We start from the raw sequence: 12,990 nt of genomic DNA, 5'->3' as shown, positions 1-12,990 counted from the left end.
ACATTAAATTTTGTGTCTTTATGAATGTTACATATAAACATCATGCAATTCCAATAGTATTGGCTGAAGAAAGCAATAAAAGTTAACTGTTTCAAAGCACTATATAACAAAAGATCCATGTTACAGAAACAGTTGGATCAAAAAAAATAATAAAGCACCAAGAAAAAGTTCATGGGGAAGGCTGAGTTTATATGGACCAAAGCAGTATGATTTTTCAAAATATTCTATGGAAGCCATATCCTGAATCACAGCAGCAAAACAACTTGATAGACTTCAAAAGTTCAGCGGTTTTAATGTCTATTATTTAACTTTAGAGAAACATCAGCATGAATAATTAAGAACAGAATTATAAAGTATTCCATTTATAATTATAGCCAATGTTCTATGGGAGGATTGTACTCTCCTCTGACATGTTCACATCTGCTTTTAAGGTTCTCCATCGCACTCAGTGGTTTGTGTCTACCAAGTGAGAGAGAAACGCTGCAGGTCTTAAATTTCTTTTATTTCACATGTTCTTCTCTTTGAAATCCCTATGTAATGTTTCTGAAGCACAGAAAAAGGTTAGTAAAGACCTAATAAAGTAAAAAAAATGTTTTCTTTGATAAAAAGTGCAAGTGACTCACCTTCTGCTGATAGAATTTATTTTTATGTTCAGTGTTTTATTTTACTGGCACAGCACTATTTGGCACTAAGAAACAAATCATTCTTGTGTACAGATCAGAATTTCAACCTTTGTAGAAGATGCTAAGTATGTTTCGAAAATGAAATAACACCATTTTCCTCATTCTCAGGACAAAAATGACAGAGCTAGAAGGGTACAAAGCTATATTTGTGAGTAATAATTTATCCAAAGTAAATAAATATAAGATGTAAAAGGAATTATTATAAAAAGAATATAAAGAAAGGTGTATGATCATAAGCAGTTTATTTTAAAAATGCAATAGCAGTACCAAAATAAAATATTTATTTCAGAAAAGTTACATAGAGAAAAGCCAAGCAAAATGACACAGTACAACACCCTAGTACTACAGAAAAGTAACATGAAATAATAAATAACTTAACAAAGATGCTTAATGTCAATATTTGTACTATTGCTGCCATGAATACAGCAGCAAGGAAAAGAAAACAAAAAAGTCACTGACTGAGGTGAGTGCCCGACCAGCTTTAACACTAGAAGAAGCTACCACATAGCCTGCAAGGACTTACTTTTTCTTATAGGTTCTGGGCGACTAACAAGATTGTAATCTAAATAACTAAAAATGATGCACTACAGAAAGAAAGATGGCATAACAGTGAGGATAACGCCAAAAAGACTTTTAGGTACATTGAGAGACTGGCATTATAATTAGAGAAAGGTAAGAAATGTCGACAGCTTATCAGCAACTAACAAATCTATACCTCAACCTCAGATTTTCCTTCCACAGTTTCAGTTATCCACAATTTGATAATAATAAATAAGAAAAATAAAAAATTAAGAATTTATAACACTGAATTAACCACACTCCCACTTGTCGAACCGCATCCAGAATTAATGATCCCACTGTCCACTGTTTTTGATGTTACTCGCTCCAGTCTCTGTCCTGCTCATTGTTAGTCACACTACTGTATAGCATCTGCAGTGAAAAAAGTTATCCATTCACACTGTATCATTATTAATATACTGTAACTTTTATTTTGCTTATATAGTAAAACTTCACTATGGATTCTCTTATCACACTCTACAACATTTCGCAGAATGAGGAATTCCGTGTAAGTGCAGGTCACAACCTCACACTGAATTCCTGCCCTTTTCATCTCTCTTTCCATTACTACAACAGATTGGATGGTTTACTGAAATACAGAAATTGGTGCTGCTGCTGTTGCTGTTGCTCCCAGCCTTTCACTGAGCCTTAGAAGATGACTGAACCTGACTATACAGGAAGTAAAAGTTGTAACAAGTTTTCTGTAGGTGAACCTGTGGAAGGATCATTACCAAGCCTCAAGGGGCAATAGCAGAGGGCCAACGTGTCAACCTGACCCCGTCTTCACTGAAGCCAGCATCCTGCCAGTACTTAACCCCATTTTTTCCCATAGGATCAATGCTTCTTTAGTATCCACATGCAGTTTCTGTATCTGTAAGGATTCTGTCTCCTGAGGATTAACTGTATATATAGGGTTCTGTGTTATTATCTGTGTATTTAACTTATCCGTGGAGGGTGCATGGAACGTATACCCTGTGGATGTGGGGGAATTACTGTATTTACAAAGTAAATGAAGAATATAGAATAATACACTATAATATGCGACATATGTGCACAGGAGACAATAGAATGTTCCCATTAATATGAGTGTCAATGTTCTGTAAACTTCAATGGTAACATATAAAATCACACAATAAGAAAAATAAAAACAGAGCAGTTAGATAAGTGTCAATGGAGTAAGTAAGAAAGTCAAAATATATATGTATATTTAACGTTGAATCTTTAAAATAGAACATAAACATTTTTAACAAAGTTATATTAGAGAAATTACACTGTTTATAAAGAATAATCTTGGGTCACCATTACAAATTAATCCAAAGATGGATATCCTTTATTTACAATAGGCTGGAGGAGCCTCTTCATATGAAAAGCTGAGATGTTTATGGCAAGACTGAACTTCTTTTATCTGTTAGGGTATTGTTCTGTGATCATAAAAAATAATACAATTAATAAAATCCAATTAAAACATACTCTTTTAAACAAAGAGAAGGTGTACACAAAGTATTTATCCATAATACACATTCTATAAAAGAAGTAAACTGTTTGATATAATTGTAAGTCACAATTCATAATTATAAGCCATAATTCTAATAAAATGTTCACGTTTATCAGGAAGATAAAAGGATGACATGCTTAACAAGTTTATAAGTGAAATCAACACATGTGGCACTTAGGTTAACAAGCCTATTGTTTACTAAGCAGTGAGGGCTTAATTATCTATTTTTTCTAATTAAAAATGTGAGCTGCTGTACCGATCACAAGCTCACACACCATCCACACTCAGACCAGGACTGTCTGTTTTACGTACAAAACAACACTGAAAGCACTGAACTCATTCTTGTCTAATTTTTGCCGAAGGCGCACATCTCTTTTCTTATATTCCAACTTCAGCTAAACATGTAGAGGAACATGTCTGATCTTCATCTCCATGTGCAGGATGACTCCTCATTTTCCCCTCTCTCAGTGTATTACTTCACTTACTTTAATGTAAAAGTCTTCACTCTCTCCTGAAGTCTGACTGTCCAAACTCAGTCTACAGAGTGCAGCAAAATGACACGTTAGATTCCTCAAGTACCGTAATACTCTGTGTAACAGAGCACTTAAACTAAAATACCGTAAAGATTAAAAAAGCAAATTCAGAAAAAAAACTGGCTAATTTACTGATCACTAATCACGTTATTTGGGGTGAAAATCAGTCGATTTACATTGATAGCTGATCATTGGGAACATCAGTACACTATAAAGTTATATCTGACCAGCCGTCCCCTGTGGCTTTGCCCGCATAGTAGTGAAACAGGACAAACTTTAAAAATCAATAAACAAACAGGTATAGTTAGCTAAGTGGAGGCAAAGTCCACTCCAAAACGTGTTGAAAGATAGAGCGATTCGAACGGAGGCTGGCGCGTGAGTGAGGAGGGCCCCACCCAGCACCCCTCTCCTGACGTCACGCTTCCCCCTCCCCTCAGGCCGCAGCCTCTGTCTCGGATTAGCACGAATATATTGCTCCTGCAAGTGAACTACGATTCTTAGCGCGATGAGAGGAGTCGCAAAATCAACCAGAATGTTCAAGCAAATTCCAGAAAAACACCCGCTCTAAATCCGTTAAGTAGTTCTCTTGTGAAAAGCGGACATACAGACAGACAGACAGATGTTGGATTTTATATATATAGAGAGAGAAATAGTAGTTTATTTATCAGTTTAAAAAGTTACACACATTTATTTCTTTTTTAATTTGTAATTGCTTTGTTTAGTCATTTGTGTGTGCTTTATTCTTCTGTTATGTACTTGGACTATCACCACACACCTAACGACATTAACAACAATTAATATTCATATATGCTGAGCCTTCATAAAATATTTGCTCATTCTTTCTATAAAATTTCTTTCTTCCAAGTTTTTACACGAAAACAATCACATAACTGTGGCTTTAAGATTTCCTAAAGCAGTTCCACGGTTGCCACCTAAACACATATCCTTCTATATCCAAAGTAAAGTGAAACAAAAGAAATAGAAAAAATGGACCGAGGCATACAGAAAATCTAATTTTAATAAAAATCCATTAAAATGATTTTCAATTTTTACAAGTAATAATAAATGTATGTCAAACAAAGCAATCATATAACAGGTGCTCCTCCTACCTTAAATTTCCATGACATTACAGATGATGAACTATAATCACCTGCACCTGCATTCTAGGTAGCTGATAACTACATGCACGCTTTAACTGAATCACTCAGGCAATTTGAAAACCAGGCTGAGGCATATTTCTTATTAATTTAATTAAAAATAGCTTTCAGGAAAATGCTGGGAAAAAATGTAAATTACAATTTAAATTGGATTGGCAGAGAGACACCCAACCTGTGAAACTCTCCATTAACCTTCACTCTTTTTTTTGTATTCCATTTTTGTATTCTTCATTTTGAATATTCAGTGAAACAATTTACACATCTATGAACCTGAAGCCTTCTGTGAATTTTAACACAGAGTGATATCATATCTCTGTGAAAAGCTAAAGAAATGATAACAAGTGCTTGTGGGAATACAAAACGCACACTTTACTTACAGTTCTAAGCCATTCAACATGTGATATACTTGTGTGAAATGAAATAAGCCCCCTAAATTGAGTAACTAGTTCCATCACTTTTAACTATATTGACTGACGTTAGTTGCTCCTTCTAATCATTGAACTTTGCTATGCTTTGCTATTTTTTTTTTTGCTTCTTTCTTAGGAGTAAAAACGAGTACTAATTAGCTTTTCATGGACTGAAGGTGTACCAGTGGCAAAATTCTCATTGGTCCAACAGAATCATGGAATGGACTTACTCGATGTCTTCGTCAATAGTGGATGAGGGCACTCCTTCTTTGTGCTTAAGACTTGTCCCACCATTTTTGAACTTTTCAGTCGACTTGTACACACTCCACCATGGTAAAACACTATCTTCATACTGTGCAGGAAGCCTTCTATGGATCTCAGCCCCTGGTACAACACAAAACGAGGATCACTGCCTGATGCTCTTCTTTGGTTAAAATGAATATCAGGGTGGCCATGTATACTCCTAGAAAGCAACTATAAATTAAGCAAGGTTGAAACTTTACCACTGGGACTGTTGTGGAGACCAGATGAGAATACAAAACAATTGTTTATTTACACGTAGATATGCACAAATATCTTGATCCATTGAGTGAGCAAATGATTCCACAATTCATTCGCTTTTATACTTTTCTATTACCATTACCTTATCTAACACATCATGTCATCTGACTCTTAATATGCAGAATTCAATCATCTTAACTTATCAACTACAGCCATCAGTAAGTTTGTATACATGTTGATTCTTCCATTATTCAAAACATCACTTCATTAACAAGGGTGACCTACGGGTTTTCCCATTGATCTTATCACTGCTTCATAATAGGAGTGTTTAGGCTTTCCCACTAGTTTCTCCTCTCTTTTTAAGGGGGTGTTCATTACTCATTTACTTCACTTTAACCTTAGTAATTATGTTGGTGGCTACTCATATGAGGCAAAAGCCTCAAGTGCCTAAACTTAAAACAACATTTAGTTAATCCTTTAGTTACCTTCAGTCCTTTATAAATCACTGTTACAGAATTATTTAAGTATTGTGGGGAACAGCCCGGACACAGACAGGCGGACACCAATGGTTCAAGCACCAACACACGTTTATTCATAATTCACAGTGAAAACACAGCACACAACCCTATACTCCCCCAAAGTCTAGGCTTTCTTCCACAATGCCTTTCCTTAGGTCTGCCTCCACTCCTCTCCTCCGAGCTCTGTCCTTCTACTCTCCAGACTCCAGCCATCGAATGGAGGGAGGCAGCCCCTTTTAAACCCATCCGGATGTGCTCCAGATGCCTCCCAATGAGTGCCTGCCGGCACTCCCCGGTGTGGTGGAAGTGCCGGCTGTGCACCCGGAAGCACTCTGGGTGTCCCTGGTCTTCTTCCCCCCAGCATTTCCAGGTGTGGCAAAAGTGCTGAGGGCCAGGGCTCCTCAGGCATCTGGGCGCCCCCTGGCAGTGATCACGGGCCCCTATAGGGTTGAGGTTCTAAGCTCTGTTCCCATGGTCCCCAAAGCCACCAGGGCGGTCGCCCCCTCGTGGTCTGGAGGAGGTGTAATCCCTCCTCTGGTCCTTCTGTGCGTCCCGGCTGGGTACCACCCCCAGCCGTTTGCCACAGTATATATTTGTAACAGATTATAAAAGATTATATATTAATTAAAGATTCCAAAAGACCAGGAGACACCATGTTTCTACATGTGTGTGGAGAAAGATGTATAACCAATGCAAACAAAATGATCACAAAAGTGCAATTTATTACTGGCTTACTCATGTATAAGTATGAGTACAAATGAAAAACTCATTTTGACAGGCATGCACATACAAAATGACAAACAAACATAATATTTATGGAAAAAGTTAAAATATAATGGCTAACTGATCAGCAGGCACTGAAGCACCAGAGGAGAGCTTCTGCTGCTCTCGGCCTATAAGATTGAAAACCCCGACATGTCATGAAAAAATGTGGCTTATTCAAACATGAGGATGTTTTTGCTCATCACAGTAACTCAAGTGCATAAACATAAATCCACTGAATACAGAATGAAAGCTAATTTAACAAAGCATAAGTTACAAATACTAATCCAGTGATATTTTGCTTTAAGCTAACTAATCATGTCTTTATATTAATGCAAGGCATTTTCTTTTACTTTAGATTAGTTATCCTCCTTATTTGGTCACTATAGCATTTTTAATATTTTTCAATGTATTTTACATTGTGTGCTTTAATAATTGACCTTGAACATTCATTACGCAATTAACTAAAGTGGCATTGGTGCCTGAGATTCACATCTGTCAAGCAAATCAAACAGCTAAGGCAATTAAGTAATTGATGAACCACAAATATAAGCTTCTATTGGCCATAAGTTATTTCTCTGCATATACTAATGGTAAATTAAGTTTTTTTTTTTAAATCAAAGCAAGTCATACACAAATTCAAACTAACAGCTACAACATATTTGTAATAAGAGCAAAAGGCTGTTGGATGACTCATCTGAATAATTAAGATGAGCAGTGCCCAAAAGGCTGACATGGATAATGATCGTCTCCTCTGGCTCTTAATAGCAGCAACTTTAAAGGTCTTCATCACCGGAATGCATAACCACTGAATAAAACGCTATAAAACTTCTGTCACATATCAATCTTTCATTCATAATCTCTGTCATTTGTGTTCCACAGGGACTGATCAGTCAGCCAAGGTTAAAACAAGATAGCTGTCTTAGTCATAAAGACGCTCCCAGTTTATTATGGGATGTCAGCTTTTCATTGAACCATTGAAGTGGGGAAGATTTACAGTCATCCTGACCATGTTCCATGAGCTTGCCCGGGCCTTCTGGGCATTTAAACAGAGCTATTTAATCAGTCCTACATCCCACTTGCCATATTAGATAATTAGCTCTAAGCCTGGCACACTCCATAGGTCACCATTTTAATTCCTTTCATTAAAAAGCCTTACTCCAAAAGCCGTCATTCTCAAAGTGGGCCCCCACTGCAAGTAGCAGGGCTTTATCAGTGTCAATCTTACGATTCATAAAAGAGATGATTATAGGCAAACTATTAAGAACGCATCAGGAGCTCTTGAATAATAACTTAAGGTAACAATTTATTATCCACCAGCATCTTTAAAATTAGCCAACCTTGTAACTCTAGCATAACATGAGTGACAAAAAATATACTGTGTCAATGAAGTTACATAATTCATTCAGCAGATACAACAAAGTCATTTTGAGGGTATTGCCACCCTCTCGGGCGGCACGGTGGCGCAATGGGTAGCGCTGCTGCCTCGCAGTTGGGAGACCTGGGGGCCCAGGTTCGCTCCCCGGGCCCTACCTGTGTGGAGTTTGCATGTTCTCCCCGTGTCTGTGTGGGTTTCCTCCAGGCGCTCAGGTTTCCTCCCACAGTCCAAAGACATGCTGGTTAGGTGGATTGGCGATTCTAAATTGGCCCTAGTGTGTGCTTGGTGTGTGGGTGTGTTTGTGTGTGTCCTGCAGTGGGTTGGCACCCTGCCCAGGATTGGTTCCTGCCTTGTGCCCTGTGTTGGCTGGGATTGGCTCCAGCAGACCCCCGTGACCCTGTGTTCGGATTCAGCGGGTTGGAAAATGGATGGATGGATGGATGCCACCCTCTCTTCCCATCTAAGTATCTGAGCAAAAATAAGGAGCTGCGATACTATTGTCACTGGTGCAAGAGGGAGCATGGTCCATAAATTCATTTGGTTAACCCATTTTTATCATCACAGGTTTTAGAGAGCTGGAATTTGTCCTGGTAGAATCGGTAAAAAGATCTAGTCTTGCACAGAATACCTGTTTATCCCTGGGCACACAAACACATAATCACATTTTCACTTACAAAATAGAGTAGGCCTACTGGCATAATTTAAGAACACGCAAGCATAAAATAAATATTTTAATAAAGAACATAGCAACACAGCTCAGTGTTTTCTATTTGACTATATATTTTCAAAATATCATCTAGTTGGGATTTGAAAGCCCCTGAGGTGTATTTTTCAAGCACATAGGACATTTGAGAGAAATTAACTCCAATCGGCTTCCATCTGTGCACCATGTTCTTGCTTGACTCATCATTTTCAAATCTGATTAATTATGACCAGGGTCACAGGAATTGGAGCCTATTCCATTTAGCAAGGGGGCAAGACAGGAGCAAACCCTGGGTGCCAGGGTTTGCTCCTGCCAGTCCATTGCACGGCAAACACTCAGACACACCCAAACACCAAACACACTATAGGACCAATTTAGCATCACCAATTCACTTAACCTGCATGTCTTTGAACAGTGGGAGGAAACTGGAGCACCTGGAGATAAGCCACACAGACAAGGGGCGAACATGCAAATTCCACACAAAGAGGATCTGGGACGTTAATGCGAGGTAGCAGCCTACCACTACACCACTATGCCACCCTATGTTCTGGCATTAAAACACTAATTTTAAAATTACAAGTGACATCTACCCTGTTTATGCTCTTTGTCACTTTAATTGTGGCTATGAAATCAAACCCAAATCTCTGTTAATGTGAGAAGACAGTGTTCAGCTTCTTCCATCTTTTAGCTCATACAATGCATTCCTGGAATCAGCCTTAAAGTTCTTCTCTGAACTTCTCTCTAATACCGTCATGTCCTGCTAATAAAAATGAAGAAACTGCAAGCAGCATTCCAGATGTGGCCCTTAAAGTCAGACCCATTTGAAACACACTAGCGCACAACTGCCAAATAAAATGGACCTTATGGCATGCATTTCAGACAAGTCACCAAAGGCCATGGAACTGCAAGTTCTCTTTAAGCCAGTAACAAACGGACACGGCATACGAGGTAAGGCTTCTGAAGCAGTGAAATGTATTGGAAGGGACTGAACCCGTCCCTTCGCCCAGTTCCAGTCAGTGTATTCATTTGTCGACTGCAAGTGTAATTGTGTGGAAGATCTAAGATGGTTCATTTGGATATTTCTGGAGCAGCTGTGAACTTCTGTACATTTCAATTGTAAGGCTTGAAGGACAGTTCAGGGCAAAATGACATGTAAAAAAAATAAATTTTTACATAATTTGAAAAATATATGAAAATGGTAAGTTAAACAAAATATGCAATAAAATAAGCTGTACAGGGTATGTAAAACCAAAGAATCTTCACCATTAACACCATGCTTTATTTGCCTTATAATATAAGCACAATCGAATAATTCAAAATGTATAGAATCATGCTGTTTGCAGCCAAGCATTAGGCATTATAAAGTGACAAGAACTAGTGGAAATAACTCCATTTCTCAATATTCTTTCTTTAAATCTCTACTACTGAATCAAGACATGCTGAGGAGCAGCTAAGCTTAGTATTTTTACATTTTCTTAGGAGCTTTTTCTTCTTGTTCCATTTGTTTTTCTCTTTTTGCTAATTTAAATCATACTGTACGGTAAATAGGGTCAAGTTTCCCTATATAGAATTTGTAGGTAAATGAAAGATTTAAATTATGTATTTAATTCACTTTATGAATTGAAATTATAACTAAATTTCTCTCTTCTATAATACAATTTCTTTAACTTTAACTATGTAGTTAACTAACAAATTAATTCATTATTCTTTTTTCATTTGCATATTTAAAATGAAACAATTGAACAGTAAGAAAACAACCGCTACTATAACATGCAAACCGCAAAAAAAATGTTAAATCATAAGAAGCAGATTACCAATTATCAAAAAGTAAATAAATAAAAAAAAAACAGTGATACCTATAAAACAATTAACATTTAAACAAGAATATACTGCAAAAAGCTGATTATTAACTCACAATTACACAGGAAGAACATAACAAAAGAATCCAGTCCATGAGAAATTAAAAATATTGTTTAAACAATAAAAGATACAGTATAATGATGGTGAAGTGGAAAATATACTGAAATAAAACAAAATGTCCAAATTATTTCTATGGTTTACATTTTTCATTATTTGAATGTATTCTATGATGTTTCAATTTATACTGATTATATAAAATTACCCATATTTACATTCTTATTTATTTTATTTGCAGTAAAACTGAGTTAAACCTGAGGTATTGAATCATGAATTCTGGTGGCGTGCAAGCTGTGCACTGATTCATGGTAACTCTGTAATTTGATGGACTATTACACTGGGCACAAGAAACTGCACCTCTCTGTCCTTAAGTGTTTGCAGTTGAACCAAATGAAAAAGTTAGATTAGACAAAAAAAAAATTTATTTTGTGATTTTTCTAAAAGTTTAATGTATGTTGTTCTTTATTAAACATTAATAGACCTTTGTAGGTGATCTAAATGGGGACATGGGAAAGAGTAGAAAGATAATAGAGCGAGTATAAGGCGGATTGGGAATAGAGGAGAGGAAAGAAGATTTTGTCATGGCATTTGATTTAGTAATAGCTAAACACATTTTTTTAAAATACTTAAAATCAGCTTAAGATTTACATGAGTGGAGGACAGGAATTCCAAATAGACTTTCTACTATGCAGAAAACCTTAAGCATAAAAAAGAAAGAATTGCAAAGACATAAAAGGGGAAAGTAGTGGTGATCAGAATCAGCAAGAGAATAAAACCAGAGCTAGCAGCGCCAAGAATAAAGTGGTGGAGATTAAAAGAGGAAAGGCTTAGGAACGGGTGTAGGGAGAAAGTTTTAAAAGAAGTGTAGTCATCGGAGAATGTGGAAGAATGGTGGGAGAAGAATAGCTAAGTTGTACTGAGAGTAGGTGAAGAGGTGTTAAGTAGGATGACAGGAACGAGACCACCTGGGTACAAAAATACGTGGTGGTGGAACAGAGAGGTGTAGGATGTGAGGCAGAGAAGACATGGTAGAAGAGCAGGAAAAGAGAAAGACAGAGAAATGGTTAGGGAGATGAACAAGAAGGCAAAGTAGAAAGTGGCAGGAGTCAATGTCAAGGCAATGGAGGAGATGCACTGATACCAGAACCTCAGATATTGGAGGTATAACAACTCAAAACAGTCAAACAAGTCACCAAAAACATTCACTTAAAAAAAACAAAATAATTTTTTCACAAAACGCCTGCCATTAATTGATGTAAAGTATCATTGGTTGAATATTTCTGCATGCATCCCATCAGTATGTGGTTATAAATGTGTTCTTTAACAAAGTGGGATGTTGAGGCGGTAGTGAGAGTATAGGAGATGCCAACAGACTTAACAACTTAGAAAATGTAAGCATGGCATATCATTCTGGTGTGTTCAGAGACTTTATTAATTGATTTGAAAGATGCAGCATTTACATTTTTTTATTTATTCCATCAACGAGTCAGTTATTATATTTTTGTTTATTAAGTATTTTTGTAACTGTGAGCCTTGTGCAAAAATAACATTAAACAGTCATATTAGAATACAGTTACATGTGTTGCTACACTAAGGCTCAGGAAGATTTTTTGGGTTAAATATTTCTTAAGAATGATTACACTTACTGGGCGTTGCCTTCTGGTGGTAGCTCATGTGGAGGATTGTCACAAAACAGCTTCCCAGTTTCTGCATCCAGCAGATAGATAAATACGCTCTCCTGCATATGGAATCAATACAAATATATATTAAAAACATGAGCATCTTTGGAATTCAGAGATTTCTTCGAAATGCTAAATCTAAAAAGGTGGGATGAAGTAATTTTATTTTACATGTATTTGTTCATTCATTTTTTTTATAAAAAGATACATTTTCATTTTATACCGTATGAAGGAAAACAAATGTAAAGAAATGAGACAAGTGCTAAACCATTAGCTTGCCAAAGGATTGACACTTCACCTCACACTCAGTTTGGCTAGATAAATGAAACAGAGACCATCAAAAATTGGCTTTGGCACCAACGTAAGAAATAAGCAATTTCTGTTTCAGCCAAAACCAAGTTTTTGTTTCTGATTCCTGGCAGCAAAATGAACATAATGTAAAGTGATTGCCCAAAAAACTTTTGCAAACACATTCAATTTTCTGTTAAAATTCAACTTGTGACTCTCTCTTTCGTTTGTATGTTCTCCCCGTGTCTGTGTGGGTTTCCTCCCACAATGTAAAGACATGCAGGTTAGGTGGATTGGTGATTCTAAATTGTCCCTAGTATGTGCTTGGTGTGTGTGTGTGTGTATGTGTCCTGCGGTGGATTGGTTCCTGCCATGTGCCCTATGTTGGCTGGGACTGGCTCCAGCAGACCC

At 37.0% G+C, this 12,990-nt stretch overlaps 1 protein-coding gene across 2 annotated transcripts in view; it reads right to left on the bottom strand.

Moving 5' to 3' along the window:
* Positions 1-12,990, bottom strand: part of LOC114649974 (cGMP-dependent 3',5'-cyclic phosphodiesterase) — a 736,214-nt gene that overhangs the window by 208,004 nt on the left and 515,220 nt on the right. For both annotated transcript variants that reach the window (XM_051926538.1, XM_051926540.1), the window contains exon 4: positions 12,259-12,350. In XM_051926538.1, the coding sequence (XP_051782498.1) occupies positions 12,259-12,350 (92 nt within the window). The remainder of the gene's footprint in view (positions 1-12,258; positions 12,351-12,990) is intronic.

Source organism: Erpetoichthys calabaricus, chromosome 4 (assembly GCF_900747795.2).
Source record: "Erpetoichthys calabaricus chromosome 4, fErpCal1.3, whole genome shotgun sequence".
NCBI classification, from domain to species: Eukaryota; Metazoa; Chordata; class Cladistia; order Polypteriformes; family Polypteridae; genus Erpetoichthys; species Erpetoichthys calabaricus.
The sequence above is the reverse complement of the archived record's forward strand: the minus strand, read 5'-3'. Positions and strand labels throughout refer to the sequence as shown.